Source organism: Coregonus lavaretus (assembly GCF_964263955.1).
Source record: "Coregonus lavaretus genome assembly, contig: HAP1_SCAFFOLD_129, whole genome shotgun sequence".
Classification (NCBI taxonomy): domain Eukaryota; kingdom Metazoa; phylum Chordata; class Actinopteri; order Salmoniformes; family Salmonidae; genus Coregonus; species Coregonus lavaretus.
The window spans coordinates 722350-744480 of record NW_028156273.1 but is presented as its reverse complement, the minus strand read 5'-3'; the positions used below and the strand labels follow the sequence as shown (position 1 = coordinate 744480).

Sequence of the window (22131 nt, the reverse complement as noted above, 5' to 3'; positions counted from 1 at the left end):
TCTTCAACGACAACAGGTAGTCGGTCACCTCGGTAGCTTGCTAGCCAACAAAGCTGAAACATTCATGCTCTTTGGACTGTTTCGCTGTATATTAGCCACTGTGTTTTAAATGCACTTCTGTCATATAGCTAGTTACTCCATTTTATTTTTACGTTGTTAGTAACCAGCTAGCTGGCTTGCTAAATCACTAGCCTAGTCACTAATGCTAACTTACTAGCTAGCTAGCTAACATCCCCGACCATGAGCTCACTAAGCTACTCTCCTCCTGCTAAAGAAGAGGAGGTCTGCTGGACGGAGAAAGAAGCTCCAGTGAAAGAGGAGGCTGTTACAGTAAAACAAGAAGTAGAGGGTGAGGCTGTTACCGTGAAAGAAGAAGAGAAGGAAGCTTTCAGAGTGAAAGAAGAAGAGAAGGACGTTTTCAGAGTGAAAGAAGAAGAGAAGGACGTTTTCAGAGTGAAAGAAGAAGAGAAGGACGTTTTCAGAGTGAAAGAAGAAGAGAAGGAAGTTTTCAGAGTGAAAGAAGAAGAGAAGGAAGTTTTCAGAGTGAAAGAGGAGGAGGAAGAGGAGGTTGGAGATCTGATTAACACCAGTGAGTATATCTTAACAGGGGCAGTAACTCTGCTGTTGTTGAACTGATGTGTGGTTTTAAAGGGGCAGTCCGGGATTTAAACAGAAACAAAATGGGTGCCCTGACACTTGTTTTGGTAAACAGCTGAGGGCTGGAGAAATATAACCACTCTCAAATTCATTCAGTGAATTCCAAACCAGCCCCTCACCCCTACCAACTCGCTCGGTGTGCCCTCTGTTGGCATGTGTTGCTGATGAAACAATTAGGGTAAGCGTACCTATTAAACCCAAGCCCACGTACCCATTAAGCCCACCTACATCTTTGGATTTAAAAAACTAACAAAAACATTTCCTGCTGTTTAATGTTTCAGCCAATTAATCTGGTTGTTATATCCGTAACAGTTTTATTCTAAGCCAATCAGATGTTTTATTATTAACGTATTGCCAGTTGTGTAAGTTTCCACTGGACAATTTCAAAGCTGCAATAAAATGTTTTGCATTGAGGTGACCCACAGATAATGGTAGCATATTTCATGGGCATGAATTACTATTTCTTGCCAATTGAAACGATGGGTTTTTCCTGCTAGCAGTCAATGCCTGGATGATGTCACAGCCACATAGTAGCAACATAACTTGGTGAACCACAACAAGATAATAGATTTCAGGAATTCACAGCTTAAATGTTTTAATGCATTTAGTCGTATTTTACTGTTTAAATGAACCTTGCATTGTTATACATAGATGCAATTTTTGTAGATGTGACATTTATCTGGGGGCTTAAAGGGTACAGTGGCACAAAAAGCCCCCCCCCTCTCTATTCAGAATGGAAATGAAAAAATCAATATGATCAATACAAACTTTGCATAATATTGTAGTCTATAATGTGTGTATATATACAGTGGGGAGAACAAGTATTTGATACACTGCCGATTTTGCAGGTTTTCCTACTTACAAAGCATGTAGAGGTCTGTAATTTTTTATCATAGGTACACTTCAACTGTGAGAGACGGAATCTAAAACAAAAATCCAGAAAATCACATTGTATGATTTTTAAGTAATTAATTTGCATTTTATTGCATGACATAAGTATTTGATCACCTACCAACCAGTAAGAATTCCGGCTCTCACAGACCTGTTAGTTTTTCTTTAAGAAGCCCTCCTGTTCTCCACTCATTACCTGTATTAACTGCACCTGTTTGAACTCGTTACCTGTATAAAAGACACCTGTCCACACACTCAATCAAACAGACTCCAACCTCTCCACAATGGCCAAGACCAGAGAGCTGTGTAAGGACATCAGGGATACAATTGTAGACCTGCACAAGGCTGGGATGGGCTACAGGACAATAGGCAAGCAGCTTGGTGAGAAGGCAACAACTGTTGGCGCAATTATTAGAAAATGGAAGAAGTTCAAGATGACGGTCAATCACCCTCGGTATGGGGCTCCATGCAAGATCTCACCTCGTGGGGCATTAATGATCATGAGGAAGGTGAGGGATCAGCCCAGAACTACATGGCAGGACCTGGTCAATGATCTGAAGAGAGCTGGGACCACAGTCTCAAAGAAAACCATTAGTAACACACTACGCCGTCATGAATTAAAATCCTGCAGCGCACGCAAGGTCCCCCTGCTCAAGCCAGCGCATGTCCAGGCCCGTCTGAAGTTTGCCAATGACCATCTGGATGATCCAGAGGAGGAATGGGAGAAGGTCATGTGGTCTGATGAGACAAAAATAGAGCTTTTTGGTCTAAACTCCACTCGCCGTGTTTGGAGGAAGAAGAAGGATGAGTACAACCCCAAGAACACCATCCCAACCGTGAAGCATGGAGGTGGAAACATCATTCTTTGGGGATGCTTTTCTGCAAAGGGGACAGGACGACTGCACCGTATTGAGGGGAGGATGGACGGGGCCATGTATCGCGAGATCTTGGCCAACAACCTCCTTCCCTCAGTAAGAGCATTGAAGATGGGTCGTGGCTGGGTCTTCCAGCATGACAACGACCCGAAACACACAGCCAGGGCAACTAAGGAGTGGCTCCGCAAGAAGCATCTCAAGGTCCTGGAGTGGCCTAGCCAGTCTCCAGACCTGAACCAAATAGAAAATCTTTGGAGGGAGCTGAAAGTCCGTATTGCCCAGCGACAGCTCCGAAACCTGAAGGATCTGGAGAAGGTCTGTATGGAGGAGTGGGCCAAAATCCCTGCTGCAGTGTGTGCAAACCTGGTCAAGACCTACAGGAAGCGTATGATCTCTGTAATTGCAAACAAAGGTTTCTGTACCAAATATTAAGTTCTGCCTATCTGATGTATCAAATACTTATGTCATGCAATAACTTGCAAATTAATTACTTAAAAATCATACAATGTGGGGGGTTAGAAGGATTACTTTATCCTATCCCAGGTATTCCTTAAAGAGGTGGGGTTTCAAGTGTCTCCTGAAGGTGGTGAGTGACACCGCTGTCCTGGCGTCATGAGGGAGCTTGTTCCACCATTGGGGTGCCAGAGCAGCGAACAGTTTTGACTGGGCTGAGTGGGAACTGTGCTTCCGCAGAGGTAGTGGGGCCAGCAGGCCAGAGGTGGATGAACGCAATGCCCTCGTTTGGGTGTAGGGACTGATCAGAGCCTGAAGGTATGGATGTGCCGTTCCCCTCACAGCTCCGTAGGCAAGCACCATGGTCTTGTAGCAGATGCGAGCTTCAACTGGAAGCCAGTGGAGTGTACGGAGGAGCGGGGTGACGTGAGAGAACTTGGGAAGGTTGAACACCAGACGGGCTGCGGCATTCTGGATGAGTTGTAGGGGTTTAATGGCACAGGCAGGGAGCCCAGCCAACAGCGAGTTGGAGTAATCCAGACGGGAGATGACAAGTGCCTGGATTAGGACCTGTGCGCTTCCTGTGTAAGGCAGGGTCGTACTCTCCGAATGTTGTAGAGCATGAACCTACAGGATCGGGTCACCGCCTTGATGTTAGCGGAGAACGACAGGGTGTTGTCCAGGGTCACGCCAAGAATAGGGTAGGGGCAGTGTGAGCAGGACCAGCAGTGTCATTTGACTTAACAAACGAGGATCGGATGTCGTCAACCTTCTTTTCAAAATGGTTGACAAAGTCATCCACAGAGAGGGAGGGGGAAGGGGGGGGGGATTCAGCAGGGAGGAGAAGGTGGCAAAGAGCTTCCTAGGGTTAGAGGCAGATGCTTGGAATTTAGAGTGGTAGAAAGTGTCTTTAGCAGCAGAAACAGAGGAAGAAAATGTAGAGAGGAGGGAGTGAAAAGATGCCAGGTCCGCAGGGAGTCTAGTTTTCCTCCATTTCCGCTCGGCTGCCCGGAGCCCTGTTCTGTGAGCTCGCAATGAGTCGTCAAGTCACAGAGCAGGAGGGGAGGACCGAGCCGGCCGGGAGGATAGGGGACATAGAGAGTCAAAGGTTGCAGAAAGGGAGGAGAGGAGGGTTGAGGAGGCAGAATCAGGAGATTGGAGGGAGAAGGATTGAGCAGAGGGAAGAGATGATAGGATGGAAGAGGATAGAGTATGTGAGAGGGTGAGGTCAAAAGAGGAGAGGAGTGGAAAGAAGGAGGCAGAGAGAAATTAGTCAAAGGTAGACGTAGGGAGGTTAAAGTCACCCAGAACTGTGAGGGGTGAGCCATCCTCAGGAAAGGAACTTATCAAGGCGTCAAGCTCATTGATGAACGCTCCAAGGGAACCTGGAGGGCGATAAATGATAAGGATGTTAAGCTTGAATGGGCTAGTGACTGTGACAGCATGGAATTCAAATGAGGAGATAGACAGATGGGTCAGGGGAAAAAGAGAGAATGTCAACTTGGGAGAGATGAGGATTCCTGTGCCACCACCCCGCTGACCAGATGCTCTCGGGGTATGCGAGAACACATGGTCAGACGAGGAGAGAGCAGTAGGAGTGGCAGTGTTTTCAGTGGTAATCCATGTTTCCGTCAGCGCCAAGAAGTCGAGGGACTGGAGGGTAGCATAGGCTGAGATGAACTCTGCCTTGTTGGCCGTAGAACGGCAGTTCCATTGGCTGTTGGAGATGTGGAACTCCACGTGGGTCATGCGTGCAGGGACCACCAGGTTAGAGAGGCAGCAGCCACGCGGTGTGAGGCGTTTGTATAGCCTGTGCAGAGAGGAGAGAACAGGGATAGACAGACGCTACAGAAAATGGCTACAATAATGCAAAGGAGATCGGAATGAAATGAACTAAACATCTGGGAAAGCGAGAGAGCGGGGCCTCCCTCACTAATGTTTCACTGAAACACCCAAATATAACTCTCCCAACTTCCACCTCAGAAACTATAATTGTTGTAAACTACAGCGGTTCAATGTTTTCTAGGAATAGACTAACTTAGTTTATTCAGCTAGCTAATTTGGTACAGTATTCTTCAGTGAAAACCGTCCAGGGCAGCTATTCCTATGACGCCATAGCCAACTAGCATGCCAGCCTCCAACAACACGGTTTAGCACCAATACTCGGCCACAACAAACCACCAGTGTGTCAACACGCCAAGCAGATCATTTGTGTCCGTGTCTAACGTTGTGGGTTAGTCCCGACAGCTTGAGCGAGTCCATCATCAACTTATTCAGCCAGTTAGTTAGCTAGAATAGTTAGCATACTAGCTAGACATTGCTTTCTGCCAACGAAAAAAAACCTCTTCCCACGGCACGAACACAAAGAGAGAGCCAAGCTAACGTTAACTAGTCACCCATGTCCCGAATTCCCTTGAACGACTCTGGTTACCAGTATGTAAAAAGAAAACACAAATGTAGGTTATAACTTACCCCTAGCAGCTACTGTTAGCTAGCCAAGTGCAAAGCTAGCCACTGAATCGACTCAGCCAGTTCGCGTCTGTTCACTAGGTCGTTCCAGCTATTGTTTAGTTAGCTATCCAGGTAGCAACAAGCTAGCTACATTTCGAGCACAGTAGCTACTTACTACCTAACGTTAACGCTTCAGACAATGAGGTTAGAATAACAGCTGAATGGTACGCAGCTAGCTGGCATAATTACAGGTACTCTTAAGCGTGAAACAACTATCCACAGTTGCTAATAGTTACCAGTAGCTATCCGCTAGCTAGTCTAGGTAGTGGTTTAGCTATCCTCGTGCTTCACCGTGCTCAGCCGAATACAATACTTACAATACTTACATACAATAACCTACGATGACTACCTACAATACCTAACTACAATCTAAATACATAGTTTAAGCTTTACTCGACACCATATAAGCTTATATAAGCCATATAAGCCAAGCTTACCTCCCGCCAGAGAGAGACACAACCTCACCCGACGACTATAAACCTACTCAATAGCCACCCTTTGCCTTGATGACGGCTTTGTACACTCTTGGCATTCTCTCAACCAGCTTCATGAGGTAGTCACCTAGAATGCTGCCTGACAGACAGGAAGGTAGAGATATCTGACAGGGAGACAGGGAGGTAGAGACATCTGACAGACAGGGAGGGAGGTAGAGACATCTGACAGACAGGGAGGGAGGTAGAGACATCTGACAGACAGGGAGGGAGGTAGAGACATCTGACAGACAGGGAGGTAGAGACATCTGACAGGGAGACAGGGAGGTAGAGACATCTGACAGACAGGGAGGGAGGTAGAGACATCTGACAGACAGGGAGGGAGGTAGAGACATCTGACAGACAGGGAGGGAGGTAGAGACATCTGACAGACAGGGAGGGAGGTAGAGACGTCTGACAGAGAGACAGGGAGGTAGAGATGTCTGACTGACAGACAGGGAGGTAGAGCCATCTGACAGGGAGACAGGGAGGTAGAGACGTCTGACTGACAGACGGGGAGGTAGAGACATCTGACAGGCAGACAGGGAGGTAGAGACATCTGACAGACAGGGAGGGAGGTAGAGACATCTGACAGGGAGGGAGGTAGAGACGTCTGACAGAGAGACAGGGAGGTAGAGATGTCTGACTGACAGGGAGGGAGGTAGAGACATCTGACAGACGGGGAGGTAGAGACGTCTGACAGAGAGACAGGGAGGTAGAGATGTCTGACTGACAGACAGGGAGGTAGAGCCATCTGACAGACAGGGAGGTAGAGATGTCTGACTGACAGACAGGGAGGTAGAGACGTCTGACATACAGGGAGGTAGAGACGTTCTGTTCTTCTTTCTCTTGTTCTTGATCTTTCTTGATATCATTTGACAGATGATTAACAGCTAAATAAATGATCAATTTGACAGATGATCAACAGCTAAATTATGACCCATTTGACAGATGATCAACAGCTAAATGATGACCCATTTGACAGATGATCAACAGCTAAATGATGACCCATTTGACAGATGATCAACAGCTAAATGAATGACCCATTTGACAGATGATCAACAGCTAAATGATGACCCATTTGACAGATGATCAACAGCTAAATATTTGACCCATTTGACAGATGATCAACAGCTAAATGAATGACCCATTTGACAGATGATCAACTCCACCAGGCCTCCACCAGGCCTCTGTCGATGTGCCCTTGAGCAAGGCACTTAACCCTAATTGCTCCTGTAAGTCGCTCTGGATAAGAGCGTCTGCTAAATGACTAAAATGTAAATGTAAAAATGCCTCTTCCTGTTCTTCTTCTTCTTTCTCTTGTTCTTGATCTTTCTTGTTAGCAGAGTCCTGTCTCTGGAGTCATCAGGTCACATTGACTAGGCTCATTCCAGACAGTGTACAAATATGAAAACACCTCTACCCTCTTTTTGGGTTTACAGGAGAAACCTGTCCCATCCTCCTACCACCCTCCTCCCCCCTCCCTCTCCCCGAGGCCCCCGGTCGTGCCCCTCCCAGTAGCCCCTTACTGCTGGGTCTGAAGAGGTTGTCTGTGAGGCTGGTTGACTGGAGGAAAACACCAGGGCTGAGTGGAACTGCCAGAGGAGGAGACGAGGAGGTAGAGGGAAATTTGACTGATCAAAGTAAAAGACTCTGGGATCTGAAGAGGGTGTCTATTTGGCTCGTGGACTGCAGGAAAACATCGGAACTAGGTGGGTTTATGCTGAAACATATACATTTATTTTGGGACACTCCCTGGATGTAATTAATTACCACTAAATACAATACGTTTAAAGATGTAGTATCGTTACAAGCATTCCTTGGATACATCGACAATTTTGAAGATGTAATACTATTTTCCATTTAATATTTTAAACCCATCCAAAATGCTTAAATCCGATCACAAGAGTGTGAAAAGCTGAGACTAGTCCAGGGCTGCCCAACCCTCTTCCTGGAGATGTATCGTCCTGTGGGTTATCAGGCCAACTCTAATTTAACACACCTGATTCTACTTATTAGCTGCTCAACAAGACCTTAACTAGCTGAATCCGATATGCTAAATTAGGGTTGGACTGAAAACCTACAGGACAGTAGATCTCCAGGAAGAGGGTTGGGCAGCCCTGGACTAGATCTTTCTTCGATACGAAGAAGGAACCATAACTGTCTGTCTTTGTTTCACAGGGGACAGTCCTATCTGTCACTCTCTCAGTAGCAGGGGCTTATTATCTGGGGAGGCTAACCAACATCATGATGCTGACGAGGCAGAGAAGAGTCTCTCCAGATCAGAACACCTCAAGAAACACCAGTGGATACTTACAGGGAAGAAAACTTACCGCTGCTCTGATTGTGGAATGAGCTTTACTTACTCAAACAAACTGATATCACACCAGCGAGTATACACAGGAGAGAAACCTTTCCATTGCTCTGACTGTGGACAGAGATTCACCATTTCATCAAACCTTAGAAGACACCGGAGAATCCACACAGGAGAGAATTCTTATAGCTGTGATCAATGTGGGAAGAGATTTAATCGATCGGACTCCCTGGCAGCACATCAACAAACTCACACCGTAGAGCAACCCTACCATTACACTGATGGTGGAGAGCACTTCACCTCTTCATCAAACCTTAGAAACCACCAAATAGTCCATACAGGAGAGAATTCTTATAGCTGCGATCAATGTGGGAAGAGATTTACTCGATCATACTCCTTGACTGTACACAAGAGAATACACACTGGAGAGAAACCATACCCCTGCACCGAATGTGGGAAAAGCTTTAAGACCTCACCTGAACTGATGACACACCAGAGAACACACACAGGAGAGAGGCCTTATGGCTGTGACCGGTGTGGGAAAAGCTTTACCACCTCAAGTGAACTGATATTACACCAGAGAACACACACAGGAGAGAGGCCTTATGGCTGTGATCAGTGTGGGAAGAGATTCACTCAGTCATCAAACCTGACTATACACAAGAGAATACACACTGGAGAGAAACCTTACCACTGCTCTGACTGTGGGAAAAGCTTTACCACCTCAAGTGAACTGATATCACACCAGAGAACACACACAGGAGAGAGGCCTTACCACTGCTCTGACTGTGGGAAGTGTTTTGCTCAATCGGGAACATTGAAAGTGCACCAGAGAAGGCACACAGGAGAGAGACCTTATAGCTGTGATCAGTGTGGGAAGAGATTCGCTCAAATTGGAACCCTGACTTCACATCAGAGAACACACTGATGGGGTTGGGAGAGGTCAAAGGGCACCTTTAGAAGTTTGGTGCCCCAAGGCCTTGAGCGGGGTGTTGAGGATTGACAGTAGTAAGCTTAGTATTATTTGTGTTCATATCTGGGTGCAGTTCACACACAAATTGCAAAGCCTGCTTCTTAGTGTTTTCTAGGCCCATAGAGTTTGATAAGAGTGGCCTCACTCCCTACCGGGAAGTCACTGAGAGGTCCACCTCCACCTCTTATACTGTAATGTACTTCTAATATTCTGTTTCATTTTATAATGTAATGTACTTCTAATATACTGTTGTTTCATTTTGTACTGTAATGTACTTCTTATATTCTGTTTCATTTTATAATGTAATGTACTTCTCATATACTGTTGTTTCATTTTGTACTGTATAAAATCACGTATCATATCACTTGATATGTATGTCAAGCTTTGTGTAAGAGCTATTTAAGATTGAAAGCAAAACCAAAAAATAAACAACATTTTTTAAAAAAAGTCAAGCCGTGGATTTTTTAAATTCTCCCCCGATTCAGAATATATCATTTTCATAGTCATGGCACGCATTGAAAACGGAAATGTTATTATAAAAATAAGTGGGGAATCTTTCTCCATCCAACCCTGATTCAGAATATACCATCTTCATAGTCGTGGCGTGTTTGGTTCAATAGCTATTGATAAGAGAGAACCGAATATCCAATATAAAACTAATTTTACCTTGGTTCGAAATCGATGTTAGCAAAGCTGTATTGCAAGCCAAAACATCCTCAAAAAACATTTCAAACTAAGTTTGGTAGAGTCGATAATCACGAAGAACCTGTCCATGTTTTCTTCCCTAGAAATACACTACCAAAGTTTGGGGTCACTTAGAAATTAACTTGTGGGTTCAATTACAGGCTCAAAATGGCCAGAAACAAATAACTTTCTTCTGAAACTCGTCAGTCTATTCTTGTTCTGAGAAATGAAGGCTATTCCATGCGAGAAATTGCCAATAAACTGAAGATCTCGTATAACGCTGTGTACTACTCTTCACAGAACAGCGCAAACTGGCTCTAACCAGAATAGAAAGAGGAGTGGGAGGCCCCGGTGCACAACTGAGCAAGAGGACAGAGTGTCTAGTTTGAGAAACAGGCGCCTCAAAGCTCCTCAACTGGCAGCTTCATTAAATAGTACCCGCAAAACACCAGTCTCAACGTCAACAGTGAAGCGGCGACTCCGGGATGCTGACCTTCTAGGCAGAGTTGCAAAGAAAAAGCCATGTCTCAGACTGGCCAATAAAAAGAAAATATTAAGATGGGCAGTCTGAGACATGGCTGTGTTATTCTTTAAAAAAAAAAGTAGCTCTCATGCTAGAAAAAGTTGGAGACCCCTGCACTACAATGTTGTTGATCCATCCTTAGTTTTCTACCGTCACAGACATTGAACTCTGTAGCTGTTTTAAAATCACCAATGGCCTCATGGTGACATCCATAAGGATGTTAATTTCCTTGGAAGGACAGCTGCCCTGTGCTTCTCCACCCACGCATATAGCCTACTCTATTTAATTGAGACCACAGGCTCACCTGACCAATGGCCTCATGGTGACGTCCCTGAGCAGTTTCCTTCCTCTCCTGCAGCTCAGTTCAGAAGGACGACTGCATCTTTGATGTGTCTGGGTGGTTTAATACACCATCCACAGCATCATTATTAACTTGACCATCCTTAAAGATATATTCAATGTCTGATTTGTTATTGTTACCCATCTACCAATCACTGCACTTCTTTATGAGGCTTTCGAAAAGCTCCCTGGTCTTTGTAGTTGAATCTGTGCTTGAAAATCAATACTTGACTGAGGGACCTTACAGATGTTGTATATGGGGACAGGGGAAGGGTTAGTCATTAAAAAATCATGTCAACACCTATTATGTCACACAGAGTGAGTCCATAACTTATTATGTGATTTGTTAAGCCACATTTCTATCCTGAACTAATTTAGGCTTGCCTAAACAGCTATGAATTGTTTATTTATCTAAAATAAAATAAAATATATATTCCACTTTGACAGTATAGAATTTTGTAGATTGTTGACAAAAAAAAGACCATTAAATCCATTTAAATCCTACTTTGTAACAATCAAATGAAGACATCAAGGCACCGTATGTCCAGTTTCCCCAGACAGCTTGTCCATTTCATGTAACATCCGTCATGTTTATTATTTTTCCTTTATTTCTCCAACATGCCAATTTAGAAGTCCGCTTTTTGGGGTGTGCGCTCCCCCCAAGGGGTACTACAGACACACATCAAGCATTTCATTTAGGCCTATATTTTGTTGGTCCAATCTGTGAGACATTAAAGTTGTGATTTTGGGTGCGAATGTATGGAGGACTAAAAGTGCCACAATTAAATAAATAAATACACCATTAAATAATTACTTAAATGTGTCATTAATTAATTAAAATTAGAATTAAATACATAAATGTGTAATTAAATGTATCATTAATTAATTCAAATACCGATTCATTTTATGTAAAATACATATATAATTATTTCACTATTTACATTTACATTTCATGATCCTGCATTGCAGTGATTCATGAATTACTTAAAACTGTCAAACTGACCCATCAAAGTCAGTGGGCGGGGCTAACGCGAATCTAGTCTGATCCATTGCTTTGGTCTGAAGTAGAGTAGGCCAACCTGGATAGAGACAATGGAGGATCTCCGTGAACTTTCCAGGGAGTTGGTTAGAGACATTTTAAACTTAGCAGAGGATGTAGAAGCAGGACCTGCTGACATTATCCGGAATTGATTTGTCTTGGCTTGATGCAGAGGGTAACCAATCAGGCGTTAGGTTCCGCCTACCAACTTTTGATGGGTCAGTTTGACAGTTTTAAGTAATTCAGGAAGCACTCCAACGCAGGACCATGAAATGTAAATGTAAATAGTGAAATTATTATATATGTATTTTACATAAAATGAATCGGTATTTGAATTAATTAATGACACATTTAATAACACATTTATGTATTTAATTCTAATTTTAATTAATTAATGACACATTTAAGTAATTATTTAATGGTGTATTTATTTATTTAATTGTGGCACTTTTAGTCCTCCATACGAATGTAATGTCCATAACGCTGGAATTGCCAATTTTCTTATTGAAATCAAAATACTACTGATATTACAGACCAAGAGGTAGAGCGTTGTATGACACCTACAGATGCTCTTCCTCCTCCCTGGCAATCCCCTCTTCCACTGTGACAGTCATCTCTTCCTCCTCCCTGGCAATCCCCTCTTCCACTGTGACAGTCATCTCTTCCTCCTCCCTGGCAATCCCCTCTTCCACTGTGACAGTCATCTCTTCCTCCTCCCTGGCAATCCCCTCTTCCACTGTGACAGTCATCTCTTCTTCCTCCCTGTCAATCCCCTCTTCCACTGTGACAGTCATCTCTTCCTCCTCCCTGTCAATCCCTTCTTCCACTGTGACAGTCATCTCTTCTTCCTCCCCACTGTGACAGTCATCTCTTCTTCCTCCCTGTCAATCCCCTCTTCCACTGTGACAGTCATCTCTTCCTCCTCCCTGTCAATCCCCTCTTCCGCTGTGACAGTCATCTCTTCCTCCTCCCTGTCAATCCCCTCTTCCGCTGTGACAGTCATCTCTTCCTCCTCCCTGTCAATCCCCTCTTCCGCTGTGACAGTCATCTCTTCCTCCTCCCTGTCAATCCCCTCTTCCGCTGTGACAGTCATCTCTTCCTCCTCCCTGTCAATCCCCTCTTCCACTGTGACAGTCATCTCTTCCTCCTCCCCCTCATCTTCATCAGCTCAAAGCTTTCTCCTCTTCTACTACTGAAACATCCTCCTCCTCTTTCACCCTGAAGGCTTTCCCTGTGACAGTCATCTCTGCCTCTATCACTGTGACAGTCATCTCCGCATCTTTCCCTGTGACAGTCATCTCCGCCTCTTTCACTATGACAGTCATCTCCACCTCTTTCCCTGTGACAGTCATCTCAGCCTCTTTCACTGTGACAGTCATCTCCCCCTCTTTCCCTGTGACAGTCATCTCAGCCTCTTTCCCTGTGACAGTCATCTCCGCCTCTTTCACTGTGACAGTCATCTCCGCCTCTTTCACTGTGACAGTCATCTCAGCCTCTTTCACTATGACAGTCATCTCCACCTCTTTCCCTGTGACAGTCATCTCAGCCTCTTTCACTGTGACAGTCATCTCCCCCTCTTTCCCTGTGACAGTCATCTCCCCCTCTTTCCCTGTGACAGTCATCTCCGCCTCTTTCACTGTGACAGTCATCTCCGCCTCTTTCACTATGACAGTCATCTCTGCCTCTTTCCCTGTGACAGTCATCTCCCCCTCTTTCCCTGTGACAGTCATCTCAGCCTCTTTCCCTGTGACATTCATCTCCGCCTCTTTCCCTGTGACAGTCATCTCCGCCTCTTTCACTGTGACAGTCATCTCAGCCTCTTTCACAGTGACAGTCATCTCAGCCTCTTTCCCTGTGACAGTGATCTCTGCCTCTTTCACTGTGACAGTCATCTCCGCCTCTTTCACTATGACAGTCATCTCAGCCTCTTTCCCTGTGACAGTCATCTCCCCCTCTTTCCCTGTGACAGTCATCTCCGCCTCTTTCACTGTGACAGTCATCTCCGCCTCTTTCACTGTGACAGTCATCTCCGCCTCTTTCACTGTGACAGTCATCTCAGCCTCTTTCACTATGACAGTCATCTCCGCCTCTTTCACTATGACAGTCATCTCCGCCTCTTCACTGTGACAGTCATCTCAGCCTCTTTCACTGTGACAGTCATCTCCGCCTCTTTCACTGTGACAGTCATCTCCGCCTCTTTCACTGTGACAGTCATCTCCGCCTCTTTCACTGTGACAGTCATCTCCGCCTCTTTCACTGTGACAGTCATCTCCGCCTCTTTCACTGTGACAGTCATCTCCCCCTCTTTCACTGTGACAGTCATCTCCGCCTCTTTCACTGTGACAGTCATCTCCGCCTCTTTCACTGTGACAGTCATCTCCGCCTCTTCACTGTGACAGTCATCTCAGCCTCTTTCACTGTGACAGTCATCTCCGCCTCTTTCACTGTGACAGTCATCTCTGCCTCTTTCCCTGTGACAGTCATCTCTGCCTCTTTCACTGTGACAGTCATCTCCGCCTCTTTCACTGTGACAGTCATCTCCGCCTCTTTCACTGTGACAGTCATCTCCGCCTCTTTCACTGTGACAGTCATCTCCGCCTCTTTCACTGTGACAGTCATCTCCGCCTCTTTCACTGTGACAGTCATCTCCGCCTCTTTCACTGTGACAGTCATCTCCGCCTCTTTCACTGTGACAGTCATCTCCGCCTCTTTCACTGTGACAGTCATCTCCGCCTCTTTCACTGTGACAGTCATCTCCGCCTCTTTCACTGTGACAGTCATCTCCGCCTCTTTCACTGTGACAGTCATCTCCGCCTCTTTCACTGTGACAGTCATCTCTGCCTCTTTCTTTTCTCCTCTTATTTAACTGTAACACCCTCTTCCTCCTCTTAGTTTTACCGTAACACCCTCTTCCTCCTCTTAGTTTTACCGTAACACCCTCTCCCTCCTCTTAGTTTTACCGTAACACCCTCTCCCTCCTCTTATTTTACCGTAACACCCTCTTCCTCCTCTTAGTTTTACCGTAACACCCTCTCCCTCCTCTTAGTTTTACCGTAACACCCTCTTCCTCCTCTTAGTTTTACCGTAACACCCTCTCCCTCCTCTTTCAATGTAATCGCCTCCTCTTCCTTTTTCATTCCAAAAGTATATTTTACCTCTTCTTTCCCTGTGACAGTAATTTCCTTCCTCTCTTTTCACTGTAATGTCTTTCCCCTTCTTCTTCCACGATAACGTTCAGCCCCTAGAGCTTCTTTCTCCGTCCAGCAGACCTCCTCTTCTTTAACAGGAGGGGAGTAGCTTAGTGAAACTCATGGTTGGGGGATCGTTAGCTCGCTAGGTAGCATTAGCGTCTAGCCTAGTGCTAGGTTATCTTAACTATCCAGTTTAGCTGACAAACAAGTAGTGGCAACGTCCATATGGAATTACATGGGTGTAACCATCAAAAACGTCTACAGTTTATAACACTGTGGCTAGTATACACAAAAAAAAAAGGTCTAAAGTGCTCCAGTGTTTCGGCTGTTTGCTAACGAGCTACGGAGGTTGCTGGAAAAAAAAGCGTCCTTCTCATTCTTTATGATTTGGTTGGAAGATCGCTTCCGACCTTTAGGAGCACACACCGCCACCTACTGCACTGGAGTGTGAGGCCAGTCACGGCCTCCCTACATTAACTTCCTGTTATACAACGTTGGGAGAAAGGAAAAGGAAAATGACTCTGCTATTTGCCCTCACTGGAAACCACCACCCCATTCCACTATTTAACCCTATCTAAACCTACTCCAGGCCAACGGTCTGGGAGGACAGAACACCACCAATCAACCGACACCCCCCTGCAAATCTTCTGCAGTAAAACCTCGCAATCCCAAGTACTTCTCTGCAGCTGCCACCACAACCTCTATTTTCTGTGACTTACGTTCCATTTCTGCAGTACCAATTAGCAATGAATGTTAAAAAGCCCACCTTACTGAAGCACACATTCTTCCCATCAGTCTCTGCCTACTCACGGGAATCCTCTCAGGATCCCGCACCCTGCTGTACCCACATTCCTCTACCACTCTGTTCACTGCTTCAGCATACAACACTTTCTGTACTACTCTGACCCTGGCAACCTCAACCTGCCTTTCTCTCACTGGACTCCTCCGATCTCCAGCCCCATGGGGACCGCCACAGCCAACACATACAACCTTCTCCGCCTATACTACACATTCCTTTATCTCATGCCCTCCTGCACACTTCTCACATCAAGGTGATCTCACTCCTACACACTGCTGCAACGTGACCATAAGCTTGGCAACCTAAAAACACTGTAGTATTTTAGGACCAAAAGGCTCTCACAGGATAACTGACACATCCTAACTGGACCAAAAGGCTCTCACAGGATAACTGACACATCCTAACTTGACCAAAAGGCTCTCACAGGATAACTGACACATCCTAACTGGACCAAAAGGCTCTCACAGGATAACCGACACATCCTAACTGGACCAAAAGGCTCTCACAGGATAACTGACACATCCTAACTGGACCAAAAGGCTCTCACAGGATAACTGACATGTCCTAACTTGACCAAAAGGCTCTCACAGGATAACTGACACATCCTAACTGGACCAAAAGGCTCTCACGGGATAACTGACACATCCTAACTTGACCAAAAGGCTCTCACAGGATAACTGACACATCCTAACTTGACCTTGTCGGGTAAAAAGACTCTGCATGAAAACTCAGCAGGACAGACAACGTCTTCTTCCGTTTCACCCCCCCGCTCTCCGCCGGGTCTGCGTCACACCAAACGGCGAGCGTCACAGACACCAGGAATCTTCCATTTCAGCTGATCCTCCTCAACACTTAATGCCACCCCCCGTTATCACTCCTTTCAACGGCGCCCCGCTAAAAAGCAACCTGTCTCGTCCACTAGATTATACAGTTGAAGTCGGTAAGTTTACATACACCTTAGCCAAATACATTTAAACTCAGTTTTTCAAAATTCCTGACATTTAATCCTTAGTAAATATTCCCTGTCTTAGGTCAGTTAGGATCACCACTTTATTTTAAGAATGTGAAATATCAGAATAGTAGAGAGTAATTTATTTCAGCTCTTATTTCTTTCATCACATTCCCAGTGGGTCAGAAGTTTACATACACTCAATTAGTATTTGGTAGCATTGCCTTTAAATTGTTTAACTTGGGTCAAACGTTACGGGTAGACTTCCACAAGCTTCCCACAATAAGTTGGGTGAATTTTGGCCCATTCCTCCTGACAGAGCTGGTGTAACTGAATCAGGTTTGTAGGCCTCCTTGCTCGCACACGCTTTTTCAGTTCTGCCCACACATTTTCTATAGGATTGAGGTCAGGGCTTTGTGATGGCCACTCCAATACCTTGACTTTGTTGTCCTTAAGCCATTTTGCCACAACTTTGGAAGTATGCTTGGGGTCATTGTCCATTTGGAAGACACATTTTAACTTCCTGACTGATGTCTTGAGATGTTGCTTCAATATATCCACATCATTTTCCTTCCTCATGATGCCATCTATTTTGTGAAGTGCACCAGTCCCTCCTGCAGCAAACCACCCCCACAGCATGATGCTGCCACCCCCGTGCTTCACGGTTGGGATGGTGTTCTTCGGCTTGCAAGCTCCCCTCTAATTCCTCCAAACATAACGATGGTCATTATGGCTAAACAGTTCTATTTTTGTTTCATCAGACCAGAGGACATTTCACCAAAAAGTGGCTTCTTCCTGAGCGGTATGACGGCTGTGTGGTCCCATGGTGTTTATACTTGCGTACTATTGTTTGTACAGATGAACATGGTACCTTCAGGTGCTTGGAAATTGCTCCCAATGATGAACCATACTTTTGGAGGTCTACCATTTTTTGTCTGAGGTCTTGGCTGATTTCTTTTGATTTTCCCATGATGTCAAGCAAATAGGCACTGAGTTTGAAGGTAGGCCTTGAAATACATCCACAGGTACACCTCCAATTGACTAAAAATATGTCAATTAGCCTATCAGAAGCTTCTAAAGCCATGACATCATTTTCTGGAATTTTCCAAGCTGTTTAAAGGCACAATCAACTTAGTGTATGTCAACTTCTGACCCACTGGAATTGTGATACAGTGAATTATAAGTGAAATAATCTGTAAACAATTGTTGGAAAAATTACTTGTGACTCCAACTGTATGTCATGCAAGATGCATTGGCTGAAAGACGCACATCGGCATCTTCCTACTGGTGGGTAACGTATTTTAACCCCAAAATGATTCTGCCAAACAAATCAAATCAAATGTTATTGGTTGCACAGGTGCAGTGAAATGCTGATGTTTCTAGCGCCAACAGTAATAGTGATGTTCCTAGCTCCAACAGTAATGCTGATGTTCCTAGCTCCAACAGTAATGCTGATGTATGAAAAATGTATGCACTCACTAACTGTACGTCGCTCTGGATAAGTGTCTGCTACATGACTAAAATGTAAATGTAAATGATGTTTCTAGCTCCAACAGTAATGCTGATGTTTCTAGCTCCAACAGTAATGCTGATGTTTCTAGCTCCAACAGTAATGCTGATGTTTCTAGCTCCAACAGTAATGTGGATGTTTCTAGCTCCAACAGTAATTCTGATGTTCCTAGCTCCAACAGTAATGTGGATGTTTCTAGCTCCAACAGTAATGTGGATGTTTCTAGCTCCAACAGTAATGCTGATGTTTCTAGCTCCAACAGTAATGCTGATGTTTCTAGCTCCAACAGTAATGCTGATGTTCCTAGCTCCAACAGTAATGCTGATGTTTCTAGCTCCAACAGTAATGCCGATGTTTCTAGCTCCAACAGTAATGCCGATGTTTCTAGCTCCAACAGTAATGCTGATGTTCCTAGCTCCAACAGTAATGCTGATGTTTCTAGCTCCAACAGTAATGCTAATGTTTCTAGCTCCAACAGTAATGCGGATGTTTCTAGCTCCAACAGTAATGCGGATGTTTCTAGCTCCAACAGTAATACTGATGTTCCTAGCTCCAACAGTAATACTGATGTTTCTAGCTCCAACAGTAATGCGGATGTTTCTAGCTCCAACAGTAATGTTGATGTTCCTAGCTCCAACAGTAATGTGGATGTTTCTAGCTCCAACAGTAATGCTGATGTTCCTAGCTCCAACAGTAATACTGATGTTTCTAGCTTCAACAGTAATGCTGATGTTTGTAGCTCCAACAGTAATGCTGATGTTCCTAGCTCCAACAGTAATGCTGATGTTTCTAGCTCCAACAGTAATGCTAATGTTTCTAGCTCCAACAGTAATGCTGATGTTCCTAGCTCCAACAGTAATGCTGATGTTTCTAGCTCCAACAGTAATGCTGATGTTCCTAGCTCCAACAGTAATGCTGATGTTTCTAGCTCCAACAGTAATGCTGATGTTTCTAGCTCCAACAGTAATGCTGATGTTTCTAGCTACAACAGTAATGCGGATGTTTCTAGCTCCAACAGTAATGCTGATGTTCCTAGCTCCAACAGTAATGCTGATGTTTCTAGCTCCAACAGTAATGCTGATGTTTCTAGCTCCAACGGTAATGCTGATGTTCCTAGCTCCAACGGTAATGCTGATGTTCCTAGCTCCAACGGTAATGCGGATGTTTCTAGCTCCAACAGTAATGATGATGTTTCTAGCTCCAACAGTAATGCTGATGTTCCTAGCTCCAACAGTAATGCTGATGTTCCTAGCTCCAACAGTAATGCTGATGTTCCTAGCTCCAACAGTAATGATGATGTTTCTAGCTCCAACAGTAATGCCGATGTTTCTAGCTCCAACAGTAATGCTGATGTTTCTAGCTCCAACAGTAATGCTGATGTTTCTAGCTCCAACAGTAATGCTGATGTTTCTAGCTCCAACAGTAATGCTGATGTTCCTAGCTCCAACAGTAATGCTGATGTTTCTAGCTCCAACAGTAATGCTGATGTTCCTAGCTCCAACAGTAATGCTGATGTTTCTAGCTCCAACAGTAATGCTGATGTTCCTAGCTACAACAGTAATACGCTGGTTCTAATCCCCAAGCCGACAAGGTGAAAAATCGGTCGATGTGCCCTTGAGCAAGGCACTTAACCCTAATTGCTCCTGTAAGTGGCTCTGGATAAGAGCGTCTGCTAAATGACTAAAATGTAAATGTAATACCTAACAACAAAACAATACACTGATTTATTTTTAAGAAAGAAATATCAGAACGATCAATGGACAGTATATGAATAGAAAAGGTTCTAGAGACAGTATATGAATAGAAAAGGTTCTAGAGACAGTATATGAATAGAAAAGGTTCTAGAGACAGTATATGAATAGAAAAGGTTCTAGAGACAGTTTATGAATAGAAAAGGTTCTAGAGGCAGTATATGAATAGAAAAGGTTCTAGAGATAGTATATGAATAGAAAAGGTTCTAGAGACAGTATGTGAATAGAAAAGGTTCTAGAGATAGTATATGAATAGAAAAGGTTCTAGAGATAGTATATGAATAGAAAATGTTCTAGAGACAGTATGTGAATAGAAAAGGTTCTAGAGATAGTATATGAATAGAAAAGGTTCTAGAGACAGTATATGAATAGAAAAGGTTCTAGAGATAGTATGTGAATAGAAAAGGTGTGTACAGCAGTAGTTATATAGGATGAGCCTTGACTAGAATACAGTATATACATATGAAGTGGGTAAAACAGTATGTAAACATGATTATATATTATATATTAAACGTATTATTATAAGTGACCAGTGTTCAATGAATATGCACATAGGTCAGCAGCCTCTAAGGTGCAGGGCAGAGTACCAGGTGGTAACTGGCTAGTAACAGTGACTAAGGTTCAGGGCAGGGTACTGGGCGGAGGCTGGCTAGTGGTGACAATTTCACAGTCTAATGACCTGGAGATAGAAGCTGTTTTTCAGTCTCTCGGTCCCAGCTTTGATGCACCTGTACTGTCTCCTCCTTCTAGATGGTGTGAACAGGCCGTGGCTCGGATGGCTGAGGTCCTTCCTGTGACACCGGGTGCTGTAGATGTCCTGGAGGGCAGGCAGTGTGCCCCCCGGTGATGCGTTGGACTGACCGCTCCACCCTCTGGAGAGCCATGTGGTTGCGGGCGGTGCAGTTGCCATAGCAGGCGGTGGTGATACAGCACTACGGGATGCTCTCGATGGTGCATCTGTAAAAGCTTGTGATGGTCTTAGGGGCTCCAATCTCATAACAATTCATAACAATTCAATCTCATAACAATTCATTTCAAAGTAAGGTTTTTCCTCACTTCTTACAGATAATAATTGCCTCGATGCAGATGTAGAAGCTGAATAGGAATAAATTGTTTGTTATTTTTTCACATTTACAGTATACTAAGCATACAGAGCCACACTGTAAGATGTGACCATAGTATTCCTTACAATTATATCAAATATATGCAATTTAAATTTTCCACCAACAGGTTTCTGTGCCAATGCACCACAACCAACAAGCAAAGCATAATCAACTTTGGGCACTTCAACATGGTTTTGTGTTTTCAACACCACAAAGTTTTTTTAAACGCTTTAAAACGGGCACTTCCGATTTTTTTGCGGTATTTCCCTGGACTCTTGGAAATCTTGGTAGATTTTCGAGAACATATGAATCCCGAGGTTGTAGGTGTAGTGTATTTTCACTATAGGGGAAGAAACAAAATTAACTCAGACAATAACAACAGCTCAGCCAGGTCGAATACATTTTTTATGTAAAATATCATACAGATTAGATCTAGTCTAGACGGCTTATAATATAATAATAATAATATGCCATTTAGCAGACGCTTTTATCCAAAGCGACTTACAGTCATGCGTGCATACATTTTGTGTATGGGTGTTCCCGGGGATCGAACCCACTACCTTGGCGTTACAAGCGCCGTGCTCTACCAGCTGAGATACAGAGGACCGGCTTCTTATCCATGTAAAATATCATACAGATTAGATCTAGACGGCTTCATATCCATGTACACATGTATGACGGCCATTCCATTCCAGTGTCTGTTGAATTCCAACACAGGCACACCTCATTCTACTGAATTAGGTACTGATTAGGTGATCACATGAACCAAATCTTATTAAACGAGGAAAAGTATTAAAACCACTGCTGTGGTCATCACTATCCTCTTGCAATAGGACCAGCTGGATGGCAAAAACAGTGCTAATAGTACCTCAAAAGTAATATGAATCAAAAAATAACTATTGACCATGCCAAAAGAGTTGAAAAGGAAAGTTTTGAGTGAGGAAAAGAAAGGTTCAATTCTGGCTTTACTGGCAGAGGGATACAGTGAGCGTCAGGTTGCTTCCATTCCTTAAAATGTCAAAGACGGCGGTTCATAAGAACAAGGTCAAGCAGCAGACATTGGGGACAACAACGCTACAGACCGGCAGAGGGCGAAAAC

At 44.3% G+C, this 22131-nt stretch overlaps 1 protein-coding gene across 1 annotated transcript; it reads left to right on the top strand.

Annotated features, from left to right (window-relative positions):
* LOC311126527 (uncharacterized protein) lies at nt 1-9584 on the top strand. Its single transcript, XM_084200522.1, has 3 exons — nt 1-589; nt 7300-7569; nt 8039-9584. The coding sequence occupies exons 1-3, from the start codon at nt 241-243 to the stop codon at nt 9097-9099; spliced, it is 1680 nt and encodes a 559-aa protein (XP_084056648.1). The 5' UTR covers nt 1-240; the 3' UTR covers nt 9100-9584.
* Nucleotides 9585-22131: the final 12547 nt, after the last annotated feature.